The sequence below is a fragment of the Lissotriton helveticus genome, chromosome 4_1 (genome assembly GCF_964261635.1).
Source record: "Lissotriton helveticus chromosome 4_1, aLisHel1.1, whole genome shotgun sequence".
NCBI lineage: Eukaryota > Metazoa > Chordata > Amphibia > Caudata > Salamandridae > Lissotriton > Lissotriton helveticus.
Window position 1 is genome coordinate 1,137,741,968 of NC_136063.1, and position 14,186 is coordinate 1,137,756,153.

At 43.4% G+C, this 14,186-nt stretch overlaps 1 protein-coding gene across 2 annotated transcripts in view; it reads right to left on the bottom strand.

The window, feature by feature from the left end:
- LOC144829026 (uncharacterized) overlaps positions 1 to 14,186 on the bottom strand; it is a 77,819-nt gene that overhangs the window by 34,679 nt on the left and 28,954 nt on the right. For both annotated transcript variants that reach the window (XM_078687741.1, XM_078687740.1), the window contains 2 exons: positions 13,787 to 13,847; positions 11,183 to 11,310 (listed from right to left, as the gene is read on the bottom strand). In XM_078687741.1, the coding sequence (XP_078543867.1) occupies positions 11,183 to 11,310; positions 13,787 to 13,841 (183 nt within the window). In that variant the 5' untranslated portion in view covers positions 13,842 to 13,847. The remainder of the gene's footprint in view (positions 1 to 11,182; positions 11,311 to 13,786; positions 13,848 to 14,186) is intronic.

Consider the following 14,186-nt stretch of genomic DNA (forward strand, 5'->3'; position numbering starts at 1 on the left):
GCCACATACATAAGGCTCCCGCGCTTCATTTTCAAAATATTTTCGTCCGGAGTCACGCTGGGTGTGAAAATACAGCCCCAAAAAAAATTGCTCTTTTGGCCCTGTGGGACCCTCTGATCCGGCCTATGCGATCAGGGTGCTTTTACCCTGCCACCTTTTCTTCTTTTTTAATCGTTTTTCTTTCTCCTCATACCAAGTGAAAAGATGGCTGTCAACACTTCCTGGTTACAAGTGTTGGCAGCCAATCAGAGGCAAGCTCCACTGTGGCACTTACTGTATGTACTGAGCAGGCTAGTTGGAGATTTCACTCGTACAAAACCATAGAAATAGTCAGTAGACCTAACTTTAACTCGTGCCCATGCAATGCACTGCTGATGACGTCACATATTACATCACTCGTGACATGCTCAGTGACATCACTGTTGACATCTCAAATTTTCCATTGGGCATACAAGTCACACAGTCCTTAAAATAACAAACGGAGATGTTGGTTCACCATCTGCCTACTGGCTCAACTACTGTCTCCCGATTGGATATAAAATAGTCAATTGTGACATTAAATTGCTTACATTCTCATGGTTCTGTCTATGTCGAACATCTACTTTTGCCACACTGATGAAGGCTGATTGCTGAAACGCGTATGTGGCCAATAAAGTTATGTTGAAAGCCCCGGGAGTGTTTCAGTTGCTTTTTTGGTTGTTGAATGAAATGGGTCACACCCCCGCTAATTGGAGGCACCAGTTGTGAGTTCAGAGGAACTGGTGGGAAACGTGTATGTATATATGTATATATATTTGTGTGTATATATATATATATATATATATATATATATATATATATATATATATATATATATTACCTACTGGCGGTCGCCAGTAGGTATATATAGTTAGGATTTTTTCCCTATGGGATTTTTGAAAATTCTATGTCTAATAACTTTGGCGTTTGTGGACGGAATTGGCTGAAATTTTCTGGAAAATGGAACATTTTGTTTCTGAGCAGCCCCTGAAAATTTGGGGGGGGTTCGTCCAGGGGGGGCCGAGAAAAAAGGGGGGTCCCAAAACGTGTTTTTAACATTGATTTTTCCATAGGGCGGTTAGCCTCATTTTTAGCCCGAACGGCTGAATGGATTTGCACGAAACTTGGCAAAATTGTAGGGACTGGTAGCCCGATGTGCCTTTTGTAGGTCTCAATATATGTGCTCCAGTGGATTTTGAGAAATTACCGTTTAAAAAAAGATATATATCTGTAACAGCGGACCGGGCAGCTCCCCGGTTCGCGGACCGGGGAGCGTACCAGAACTTCGCGTAGCGAAGCTGATTGGCTTTCCGGTGTCTGTCAACATTCTAAACAGTCCGGAGCGGCCGCCATCTTGTCTCTCGGTAGGATTGAGAGACAAGAGGAGGCCAAAACAAAGGGGGAAATAACCATAAGGGGGCATAGTAGATCCTCCGTGACCCCCTAGGTTTAATGTGGAGGCTTTAAAAGGGCCCCGCGGGGCAAAAAAAAAATAATTTTTTTTTTTGTTTTTTTTCGTGGGTAGCGCCCTGTCCGCGAACCGGGAAGCGTTCTGGGCAGCGTACTGCAATGAAAAATGAATGAGAGACTTTTCAAATGCAGTATATATATACTATATATATATATATACACTTCCGGGTGCGCTAACGCGATACGTCACAAGACGCATTTCGCGGCAACGCGATACGTCGCGCTTTCGCGCCGCGGATCGCTTCCGGGGAGTTGCGTTTCGCGCCTCGGTCCGCGCCCCGGGGCACTTCCGGGTGCGCTAACGCAGTACGTCATAAGACGCATTACGCGGCAACGCGATACCGTCACTATGTTGATTTCTTACCGGTTCGCGGACCGGATCGCGGAATCAAATTGAGCTAACGGGAAGCTTCCCGGTTCGCGGACCGGGAGCGAAACAAAAAAAATATTTAAAAAAAATTATTAATAAACATATAAAATATATTTTTGGATTTAAAGAAGAATACATTTTACAGCTATAGATATTAGCTTTTAAAAAACCAATGAAATTCATTGAAAAAACCATAGGTTATAGACCATATATAGTTAGGAATTAGCATTTACAAAACCTTGAAAATTCACTGAAAAAACCATAGGTTATACACCATATATAGTTAGGAATTAGCATTTAAAAAACCTTATTTTACTCACACAAAACCATTGAAATTCCATATATAGTTAGTTGTACTAACTATATATCGCGCACCCGCAATCCACTGCTGATCATGTCACATATTACATCATTCATGACATGGTCAGTGACATCACTGATGACATCACTGATGACATCTCAAATGACATCACTGATGACATCACTGATGACATCTCAAATGACATCACTGATGACATCACTGATGACATCTCATTTGACATTACTGATCACATCACTGATGACATCATTCATGTGATAATACGATGAAGCTCTTCAGACTCTAATATAACCTTAGATACAGTAAGTGTAAACAGACACTCACAGACTGTCACTCATCCATAGAGTTACACACACACCTAGTCAGTCATGCAAAGAATCAATCACACCTCCATTTTCTCAACTATACAGTTATACACACCTTACTTATTCAAACATATACTAACACATATTTACTCTCTTATACAATCCCTGATACAAGTTCACAATGATCCATACAGCCACTCACACATTCACTGGCTCTTATGCACAGTTATTTATATATGTCAACTCTCACATGTACTGTGTTTTACATATGTACTTACTTTGACATGTAGCACTGAGATATCCATTCACTCAGCAATACGCTCATGCACACAGTCAACCGCCCATACAGCTGTTTCCACATGCACTTTTGAACCCATACATCTAGTGAATCAACTGCTCACACATCTATGCACAGAGTCATACACCTCCCAGCCACCCATACACACTCTCAGTCTCCCATACAAATACTTGGGCAACCAATCAATAACGCATATAGTTAATCATATAGCTAATGATCAACACATGCAGCAGTTTATAGAACAACAGACATAATGATGCACAAATTGAGACAGTTTAGTCACTAACCCATGCACTCAGTGAGACACATTTAATCACTCACTCATACAGTCAGTCATGCACCTACTAAATCCTTCATCCAGACATTTATACATCCACTCATTCTTAAATATGTAAGACATATTTTAACTTTACAGAAAAATACAGTCACTGGATGTTGTCATCAGTGATGTCATTTGAGATGTCATCAGTGATGTCATCAGTGATGTCATTTGAGATGTCATCAGTGATGTCATCAGTGATGTCATTTGAGATGTCATCAGTGATGTCATCAGTGATGTCACTGACCATGTCATGAATGATGTAATATGTGACATGATCAGCAGTGGATTGCGGGTGCGCGATATATAGTTAGTACAACTAACTATATATGGAATTTCAATGGTTTTGTGTGAGTAAAATAAGGTTTTTTAAATGCTAATTCCTAACTATATATGGTGTATAACCTATGTTTTTTTCAGTGAATATATATATATATATATATATATATACATATATATATATATATATATATATATATATATATATATATATATATATATATATATATATAACGAAGTACACAGTTATTATAATTTAAATACATTTAACAACAAACAATTAGTAATTTTTAATTCAGATTAAATAAACATATACATTTTACTTTCTGGTTGATTTTTTAAATAAATATTTAAATAAATAATTTTGTATTAGCTTATTATATTTACAGGAAATATTTTAACATACTTTCAAGATAGTATTGCTGTAGGATTTATTTTCAATTTCTTTTAGGTTTAAAAAAACTATAAAATACATTAAAATATTTTCATTAACTTATTTTAAAGATTAAAAATCCCCAATACTACACCATAGGGAGAACTCTGCCCTGGTGAAATAAGTGTGAAAGGTTACCAGTGGCAACTAGTCACTTATAAATTTGCCTCCACCCTCTAGTTTCAGGGATCGAGGATATGCACATTTCCACTGTGTTGTAACTTTACATGTGAAAACGGTGAATAGCCAAAAGCAGTAAAGTTACTACAAAGTCTAAGAGTAAATGTGCACGTTTGCCGGTATTTCTACTTTTGTGAATAGGGATGATAGTCTTTTTTGACCTGTAATTATTGACCTTTTCCTTGTGCCACATTTTTCTCAATTATCCCTATCCAGAGTAGAAACTAGCCATGCATTCTTACGTCTCACAAAAGGCTCCTTTAGATGACACTCAACATAATATTGTAAGGACAAAAGTAGCTGACATGAGAGCTTTCCATTCACAGATTTGCTGTAATCAGGATCAGGGTATTTCACAATAAGTCCCTCAAAGCAAGATTCTGGTTACATTTCTGGATTAACCAGAGTGTTTAAATGATCTTCATTTCGATGAGGTTATGTACATTTGTTTTACAGGGATATCTTGAATACCTGGCAAGATCCAGTCTTTCTGGTTCTAGGTTGTAGACCCCAAGATCTAAAATAGTTTTACAGCAAACTAGCAGTGTAACTGTTCTTTCTTCACTCCAATAAAGAATTTGCCATGACATGTTTCGGTGAGAGGTTAGTGTCTGCCATTTTCTCCCACAGTCTCTGACCGAACAGAGTTGAAATGTTCAAACAAAGGTTACAATACTGTTTTGTCTAATGACTCATCCATAAAGTACGATATCAATATGTATACTTAATGGATGCTTTGGATTCTGACATTGCACGCACCTTTCCCCCTCCTGAGGCGGAAGCCGGGAGGTCTCTTGTCTTTCCCTGATTTTAACTGTGTTTTTTAACCTTTGTTGTTCGCAATCTGGCAATTTATCACACCTGATTCTGATAGGTGTTTGGGACCCCCCAGCGCTCAGCAGCGCCTAGAAATCGTCTCTGCCCCTTCCCTACAGCTCCGGTCCCGCTCTCGGCCGAGTATTGACGCCGAGAGCGCTGGGCGCCGGTTTTGGCGGCCATCTTGGGTCGGGCTAGGTAACTGAGGCCATCGACAGCGCTATAAAAGGCGCCGGGAATAGGTAGCTGGTAATTCTGACATTGCACGCACCTTTCCCCCTCCTGAGGCGGAAGCCGGGAGGTCTCTTGTCTTTCCCTGATTTTAACTGTGTTTTTTAACCTTTGTTGTTCGCAATCTGGCAATTTATCACACCTGATTCTGATAGGTGTTTGGGACCCCCCAGCGCTCAGCAGCGCCTAGAAATCGTCTCTGCCCCTTCCCTACAGCTCCGGTCCCGCTCTCGGCCGAGTATTGACGCCAAGAGCGCTGGGCGCCGGTTTTGGCGGCCATCTTGGGTCGGGCTAGGTAACTGAGGCCATCGACAGCGCTATAAAAACAGACGGTCATGGCTCCGTGCAGCGGACGCGATCAGCGGACGCGCCGGACCTGCGCCGGAGTCGTGCCAGAGTCCTGCCCGTCTGCGCCCGTCCGCACTCGACCGGGCTCTGGGCTGAGGGACTCTGGCACTCGTACCTGCTACTCCTCAGCGGACCTTCTTGCACTGAAATCTGACAGGTATACTCCATCTTCTACTATATGTACCACTCTCAAGGAAAATCATATACTGCACCCTCCTAGCGGAAAGAATCTAAACCGCTCAACCCCTCTAAAGCTAGCCACCCTCAATACCAGGTCACTACAGAAACATCATCTGGAAATCTTCACCCTCTTACAGGACGAGACTATCGATATCCTAACACTCACTGAAACGTGGTTGAGCGATGTCTCTTCCCCGGATATCATTGCCGCCCTCCCCAGCGGGTATGATATGATCTGGCACAATCGACCAGAGGGGACCCGAGGTGGGGGAGTAGCAACGATTTTCAAAAAGCAATTTATGGTAACCAAAATCCTAGCAGAGACTATAAATATCGTCGACCTACTAGGGATAAAAGTTACCTCGAATAACTCCTGTCTCATTATCCTAACAGTCTACTGCCCACCCCAAAGCACCCCCATGTTTAATGATCTCTTTATTCCCATTATTTCTGATCTATGCACACGTTATAAAAACATCTTGGTAACGGGTGACTTCAATGTTCATTGGGATAAAAGTGATCAATTTCCGGCTGTCCAGACATTACAGACCACCATGACCGCCCTTGGACTAATACAACTTGTGGAAGCTCCAACCCACATAAAAGGCCATATCCTAGATCTCATTTGGTCCTCGATACCAAGAGCAGTCATCACAAGTATCTCACCTTGTATTTGGTCGGATCACCATCTTATCTCGTACGATCTACCGCACAATATCTACCAGGCCAAATTACCGTTAAAAACAAAAAGAGTACGCCAATGGAAGAAAGTAACTTCTGAGACCCTAACCAAAGTCCTGCCCAAATACAAACAGCATTCCACTACCCTTGCTGATAGCTCCGACTTAGACTCAAAGTATGGTGCAATAATAACCACCCTTGGGCAATCAATCGATGAGCTAGCTCCTGAAAAAATACAAAAAGTAAAAGGTGCAGAGAAAGGAGCCCCCTGGTTCACCGAAGGCTTACGTGAACAAAAAAGGAAACTTCGTTACCTTGAAAGATGTTGGAGGAAATCCAAAATGGATACCGACAGGGAATCATATAGATTACTGTTTCAATTATACAAAAAGCTCATTATATCAGCCAAGAAGGATTACTATGAGACACGCATCAATAACGCTACCAACATCCAGAGAGAGACCTTCCAAATCCTGAAAGAGCTGAGTAAGAAGGAAGGAAAGGCTGATATTCTGATTGAGTGCGAGACCTTTCAGGGTTATTTCCTGGAAAAAGTAGCGACCATCCTGTCCGATATCAAGAAGGACAACCCAGTCCCCTATACCGAACTTCCTTCACACCCTCCATCCCCTGTCCTTACTAGTTTCCCTGAAATTGATTCCACCATTCTGAGACAACTTGTATTATCCACCAAATCAGGCTCCCCCGCCGATCCCTGCCCACCTGACATCCTTCGGCTGGCAATACCGTTCCTAGAAGATCAAATCTTAGACCTTCTAAACACCTCATTAGCCACTGGAACATTACCATCTTCCTTCAAAGAGGCACGCGTCAGACCCCTGATAAAAAAGCCCGGAGCAGATCCAACTAACCTGAAGAACTACAGGCCAATCTCCCAGCTGCCATTTCTGTCAAAGGTACTAGAACAGCATGTACTAAAATCACTGTCATCCCTCCTGGAATCTCACCATCTTCTCCAGGAGCGGCAAGCTGGTTTTCGTGCCCACCATAGCACAGAACTAGTAATGCTGTCGGTACTAGATGAGCTAAGATGCATGGCTGACGGTAAAAAGCCAAGCGCCCTGATTTTATTAGATCTTTCAGCGGCGTTTGATACCGTCAGCCATGCATTGCTCCTGGACAGACTGGCTAGGTTTGGGATAGGAGATCAAGCCCTTAAATGGTTAACAGCTTTCTTGACAGGAAGGACGCAGAAGATCCAGTTGGCAGACCAGGTCTCAGATGTAGGCATGTTGGCCTGTGGAGTCCCGCAGGGATCGGCACTCTCTCCGCTCTTATTTAACATGTACCCACAACCATTGATTGAGTCCCTGGCAAACATGAATTGCAAAGTCTTCAACTATGCCGACGATACTCAGCTGTTGCTGAGTATCGATAATACACCATCGGCTCAGTCCTTGGCCCAAGACATTCTACGATTTACAGTGAATTGGATGTCGTCCAATTTGCTGAAAATCAATCCAGATAAGACGGAAGTGCTTGTAGTTTCAACCTCTACTTCCCCCTGGAATGATTTGTTTTGGCCACAAGAGTTAGGACCTACCCCAAAACCGTGCCCCAGTGTTAAGAGCCTCGGCATGAAAATCGACCAGGAACTCTCGATGGTCAACCAAGTATCCACCGTAGTTGGCTCCTGTACCAACCTGATCAGGCAACTACGTAAACTCGCCCCCTTGCTCTCGAGAAATATGCTGCGAACCATCGTATCAGCCACCATAGTGTCTAGAATAGACTATGGCAACGCTTTGTACCTCGGCCTTCCAAAGAGTTCCATCAACCGTCTTCAGGTTATCCTGAATGATGCAGCACGCTTGATCTTTGGATTGCCGAGGAGGACTCATGCCTCCCCTCTGCTCTATAGGCTACACTGGCTGCCTATAGCGCAGAGAGTCGAATTTAAGAGTATGTGTATCTGCCACAAAGCAGTCCACGGACAGGCGCCAGCCTATGTAAAAGAAAGGCTCAAGTTATACGAACCAAAGCGCGCCCTGCAATCGTCCGGATCTTTTCTGTTATCCTGTCCACGCTTCAAGCTAACAACTAAAGGAGGCAGATCTTTCTCAGTTCAGGCCCCTACCATCTGGAATAAGTTACCGGAGGCGCTTCGCAGAGAACCTAACCTCCTCCACTTTAGGAAGTCCCTGAAAACCTTACTCTTCAAGGACGCTTTTCCATCTCAATAATCGGCTATTAGTTCAGACACCTCTGTACCTTTATTCCATCTTTGTTGCTGTACTTGGTCAGTAGCGCTTTGAGACCTGTCGGTGAGTTGGCGCGATACAAAACACAGTTACAAATTACAAATTACAGATGAAAATCTGTCATTCCAGGCACTTGCAACACAACACAGCGATGTAATGCATTACAATACATCTCTGCATCATACTACAACATAACACCACAAAACACACATAGCTGCACTACAGCACAGCATGACACTGACAAACTACACAAGACTATAGTACACTGCACAAAAATATGATATAACACTGCAACACCACACTAACTTACTGATTCTGTACACTATAGCAAAGCATTTGACTACAAGCCAAGACAACCTAACCTTATACAACTCTACGTCACACCACATAGTCCTTTGCAGTACCCTAGGGCCCATAAACATCACACTACAACCCTACACTGTCAGGAAACAGGCTTTTTGCATGTTCCCATCCCAGTTCTTGACCCTATTTGAGTACTAGTTGCTGTTTTTTCGACTCAGTGCACTTAGGCCTGTTAACCTGACCCCAGTGCCAATGTACTGACCCATTATAAAAGATTTCTTGAATTGGATGACCCCAATTTGCAAGCACTAACTTACTTGTGAGTCCCTAGTATATGGTGCAGAGTGTGACAAAAGACAAGAAGGCTACCAGCCTCCCACTGCAGACTAGAAGGGTAGTGTTCACAATGCTAGTTTGACTATGGCATTGCGATTAATGGCAAAGCCACCCGTTCCCTTAATGATATATGTAATTCACCCCTAAGGAAGCCATATAGACCCCTATGGCAGGGAGCTGTATATTGTTAAGCAAGACATATAATTTTATATAGCCTTAGCAGCAAAACCCTTAAAGTTGTCGTTTTGATTAGGAAAGTTAGTCCGGCTAACTTCTGAATGGGACTACCTTACATCAAATTCAACTTGATGCCCAAATCGAAATTAATGTCACTGTTAAAGTTAGGCAGCTTTTAAAAAGTTGACACTCTGTGCCCTAGATAGTCCAGTGGATTTGTGCAGGCCCGGGCCAACAGACAGCTTTCTGCCCACCTGGGGAGACATGTGAACAACTCCAAGGCTTAAGCACAAAGGCAGTTGCCGCAGACTGAGGTGTCACCTCCTCTCCCAGAAAGGCCAACTGAGGTGTTAGCCCAAAAGGCAGGCTCAAAGGAAATGCCCCCTTTAAAGGGTGACAACACACCCGAGCAGGATGACTTTTGTTCCTGCAGACAAGTTGGAGGCAGGGACGGAGAGGAAAACACTGTCCTCAAACCTGTTTTCCTGTGGGCTTGACAGTAGCAAAAATATTGCACACTGGGATTGCGAAATGCCACACATAACTTGAACTTTGTCGCAAAAAAGGAGTGGGCCTACAAGCCCATTGAATAGTGACCACGTTGTCCCCCCAGGCACTTTCCCAGGATAAAATAGGCAACCCTGGCATGCTAAACCTCAGTACACATTGGATTTGGAAAAATAACCCAACAAAGACTGTCCTCCTGCCCTTGGAATAGCACAAAGAGAGGATTCACTGTTGGAAGGACTGCACCTGCTGCACTTTGGACTAGTAAAATTTGCACTGTGCCTGCGGCTCCCGGCTTGGGAAAACATTGATCCCAGAGCCAGATTGAAGCAGTGACTCCAAGGGTTAGTTGGTTGGCCCCCTGGAACAGCACCATGGATACCAAAGTTGAGAAAGCCGAAACCGGCAAAGCAGTATCCTCTTCAGAGGAATCACCACTGACTGCTGTTGGGTGCTCCTAGAGACATCTCCGATGTAGCCAAAAGTTGCACTCGAGTCTGCTGGACCCAGGACTGCTATCAAAGGATTTCTTGCCTTAGAGGGACACTAGCCTCTACCAAGGATATTAGCAGTGATTGATGTGTCGGGAGCACAGTAGCCCAGCCGCTGCTTGCCTTCGACTGTCACAAAGAGAATGCCATGGGACCTCACATGCAGTGGCCAAAGTTCCCCCACCTGACCCATGCAGCAAGGAATCACCCACAGCTCACCCTTGTCAACTGCACAGCTCCAGGATGATATTTGAACATCTTTTCTGCCTGCATCCCCAGCATAGAAACCAGTTCATTGTTCTATATGGTGGTTGTTTTCTAAAGGCTGGAACTGAACTGAAAAAGGGTCTGGTGGCCAGGTCATTGCCCAAAGTGACCTTAAGTCAGGCTGAAGTTGACAAACTAACTGTTTTAAACATTAAAAAAAATTACAAACTTTTGTTGACCAGTTCTGTTTTGTGGTTGTATTGAAAGTTTTTTTTTATTGTTTTCAAAATACATATCTCTGGAACCTCCAATGAAATTTGATGAACATGGATTCTAAAAATGTATAAAAAAAGGTTCTATTTTCATAAAGTATTGTTGTATCTCTTGTGTGACTTTCTTATTCCATTGTTTGGTGCTCTTAAATGATTTACACTAAGTTCCTTTGTCTAGCTTTGCTGCTCGAAGCCCCAGATACCCAGGGTTGAACAAAGGTGATACAAACAAGCTTCACTGGACCCAAGACAGTTTTTGTGACTGTATTCCATGATAAGGCTTCTACTGCCATATCATATAATACTCTGAAATTCTCACATAAATAATATATCATACCATGAGACAACCACATTTTAAATGAAGCACATTGCCTCTTATTCCCTAGAATGCCCGGTAAAGCAATGGAGAATCACAGTTACCTTTTTTCGATGTTCCAGGATTTTACAACATGACAAGATGTTCTCATTTGAATTTGCAGAAGCAGATGTATGCAAAAAAGCCATAAGGATATTTATGTCCATGTGCCGGATAGATTCCATCAGTCGAACTGTAATGACAACCCAGAGAAACAGACACATGTACAAATAATGCCCAAACAGAGGTTACTTGACATTTTTTAGAAGTTTAGAAAAAAGTGTCACAAGATATTTTTAACTTGCGGCAAAATTTGCATGAAATACTAAAGAAAGGACACTTGTCCAAGATGCATTGGTGCTTGTGCAAATTATGTTTCATGTTATTTTCTTACAGATTGATTATATCTGGAATTCAGCGGTAGGTCTTGCCACATTGAGATTGACACATTGTGTTCATTTTAGACTTTTACTCCAACTGTTAGGATCATAATTGGTTTTGTACCTCATTCCACAAAACTTACAGGCGCTTCGTTTTAGCTTGATACTCAGGGTGACAGCTGTTGTGATCTTCCGTCCCTGCCCCGTTCCGCCGTGGCTTTTGCCGTTTGTTGCGGAGGGCTAAAGGACCGGACATACCTGACTAGCACTTGTGGGTTGGGAACAGCTGATGTGTGCGCGAGACGCCTGACTCACTGCTATTTAAGCAGCATTCCGGCGCGGACTCGAGAACACCAGCAGTAGGTCTTGTCACCTATCATTTTGCCCTGCTGCTATTTTTAAAAACCGCATTGAGATTGACACTTTGTGTTCATTTTAGACTTTTACTCCACCTGCTGGGATCGTAATTGGTTTTTGTACCTCACTCCACATGCTTACCGGCACTTTGTTTTAGCTTGCTAATCAGGGTGGTAGCTGTTGTGATCTTCCCTCCCCGCCCCCGTTCTGCCGTGGCTTGTGCCGTTTGTTGCGGAGGGCTAAGGGACCGGACATGCCTGACTAGTACTTCTGGGTTGGAAACAACTGATGTGTGCGCGAGACGCCTGACTCACGGCTATTTAAGCAGCATGCCAGAGCGGATGCACAGAGGGCGCGCCGCTGGCACGCTAAAGGCAAGCCCGTCTGCGCCCATCCGTGCCTAGATCGGGCCCAAGGCCACCCCCCCTGTCCGTTCCCTACTGATCTTGGGCCCAAGTTTAAGAGAGAGATACCCTTGTAAGTCTTAACTCCCAGATGAAGGATTCCTGTCCGCAACTCGATCCTTTGAAAGAGCCTAAGGTGTGCCCTCTGTGTGACATGAAGTTCCTCTTCACCAAAACAAAATGCAGCTTTAACTCGCATCAAGTCCTTTACCCGCAAACAGTTTTGCAAAAGTCCCTCCAGGGCCTACTCCTGAATACACTCTCTTTAATTAAACACAACATTGAATTCCCCGAGCTGCTGGAAGCTCACAATATATATATGGCATTTGTCACGGAGACGTGGGCAGATGGAACATCTGATCCGGAGCTATCATTAGCCATTCCCCAAGGATGCTTATTAATCATGAATGACAGACAGGATAAGCGGGGAGGGGAAATAGCGATTATTATCAAGGACACCTTGTCGATGAAAAGCTCTACTTCAGGAAGCGGTCCTGATTGTGTACTGCTTTCATTTGGAATCACCATCAGTGAAAACTATATATTTAACGGTATACTGCTGTATAGACCACCAGGGGCTACGAACAAGTTTGTAGAGACAAAAGGTCATATCATCGAGTCTAGTGTTGACTTTCAGGAATTTTCTATCTTAGGTGACTTCAACTACCATTTAGAAAATATAAATGACCAATATACAATCTCGCTTCTAGAGCTGATGGCCAGTGTCTTGATGGACCAACTGATTATGCATCCTACCCACGAGGATGGACACACCCTAGATGGAATATTCATATCTAATCCTCAATTGAAAGTGCAGGAGAGGTTGCCAATCCCATGTTCTGATCATAAGGCCATTCAGTTGGTACTTACCTCGTCCCATCATCTTACTCGTCTTCATTCTGCTCTTTTTGTTCAGGAAGGGTTCCCTTCCTGCACAAAAACAATCTGAAATGCCGTTTTTCAACTTCTATGAGTGCTGCATTAGCACCCATAGAAGTTGAAAAACTGAATTGTTTCAATGATTGTTGATGTGCCGGAAGGGAACCCTTCCTATACATAAACAATCATTAGAGGTGATTTCCTCTTTCTATGTGTGCTGCAAAATGCAGCACACATAGAAAGAGGAAAAGAAAACGAGGAGAAATTAATACATTTCTCGTTGTTGCGCCTCCCTACGCCTCCGCTGGGGAGGCGTAGAATTCACACTCATTTCCAGATTTATGATTCCTTGTGAATCTGAAAATGTGTCTGGTTCCATGGGTGCTGCGTGTCAACACCCATAGCAACACCCATGGAAAGTCCCTTTCATGCAAAGTGCTGCGTGTAAAGGTGTCATATTTACAAGGACAAGCAAAGTCACACAGGGTGGCTTTTCCTGTCCTTGTAAATATGGAGCGTTACCATGCGCCACCGGTACAACCCAAAAAATGATGAACCGGTGTGTCAAGGGGCTTGTACATCTGCCCCTCAGAGTACATTTATGTCTAGTGGCATGAGGTAATGAGGGGTTTTGCTTTCGACCACTTACCTCCCTCAGGGACTGGTCTGCAGCAGCAGATTACTGCCCTCAGGCGGGCTCGCATGCGGAACTACAAGAGAAACAGAAAGAATCATTTGGTCTTTCTCTCTAAAACTAGATTTCACCATTTCAAAATATTGATATACAATGTTACACCCTGTGCCGCTCAGCCATTTTCTCGTTGAAATGTAGTAGCTAACTACTGAAGGGAATCTGCTATATTCAAATGCCATGGTCGGGGAACAGTCGGAACACTGTGGTCTAAACCATGAGTTTTCCAACTCCCCTAGATCTACAGCACATGCATTAACCACACATATGCCCTAAGCACGCATATGTGTGGTTAAGGCAAAATGCATACTAACTGCTGCCTGCTATGGACAGAAGCAAGAAGACCTTGCAGGAAGCG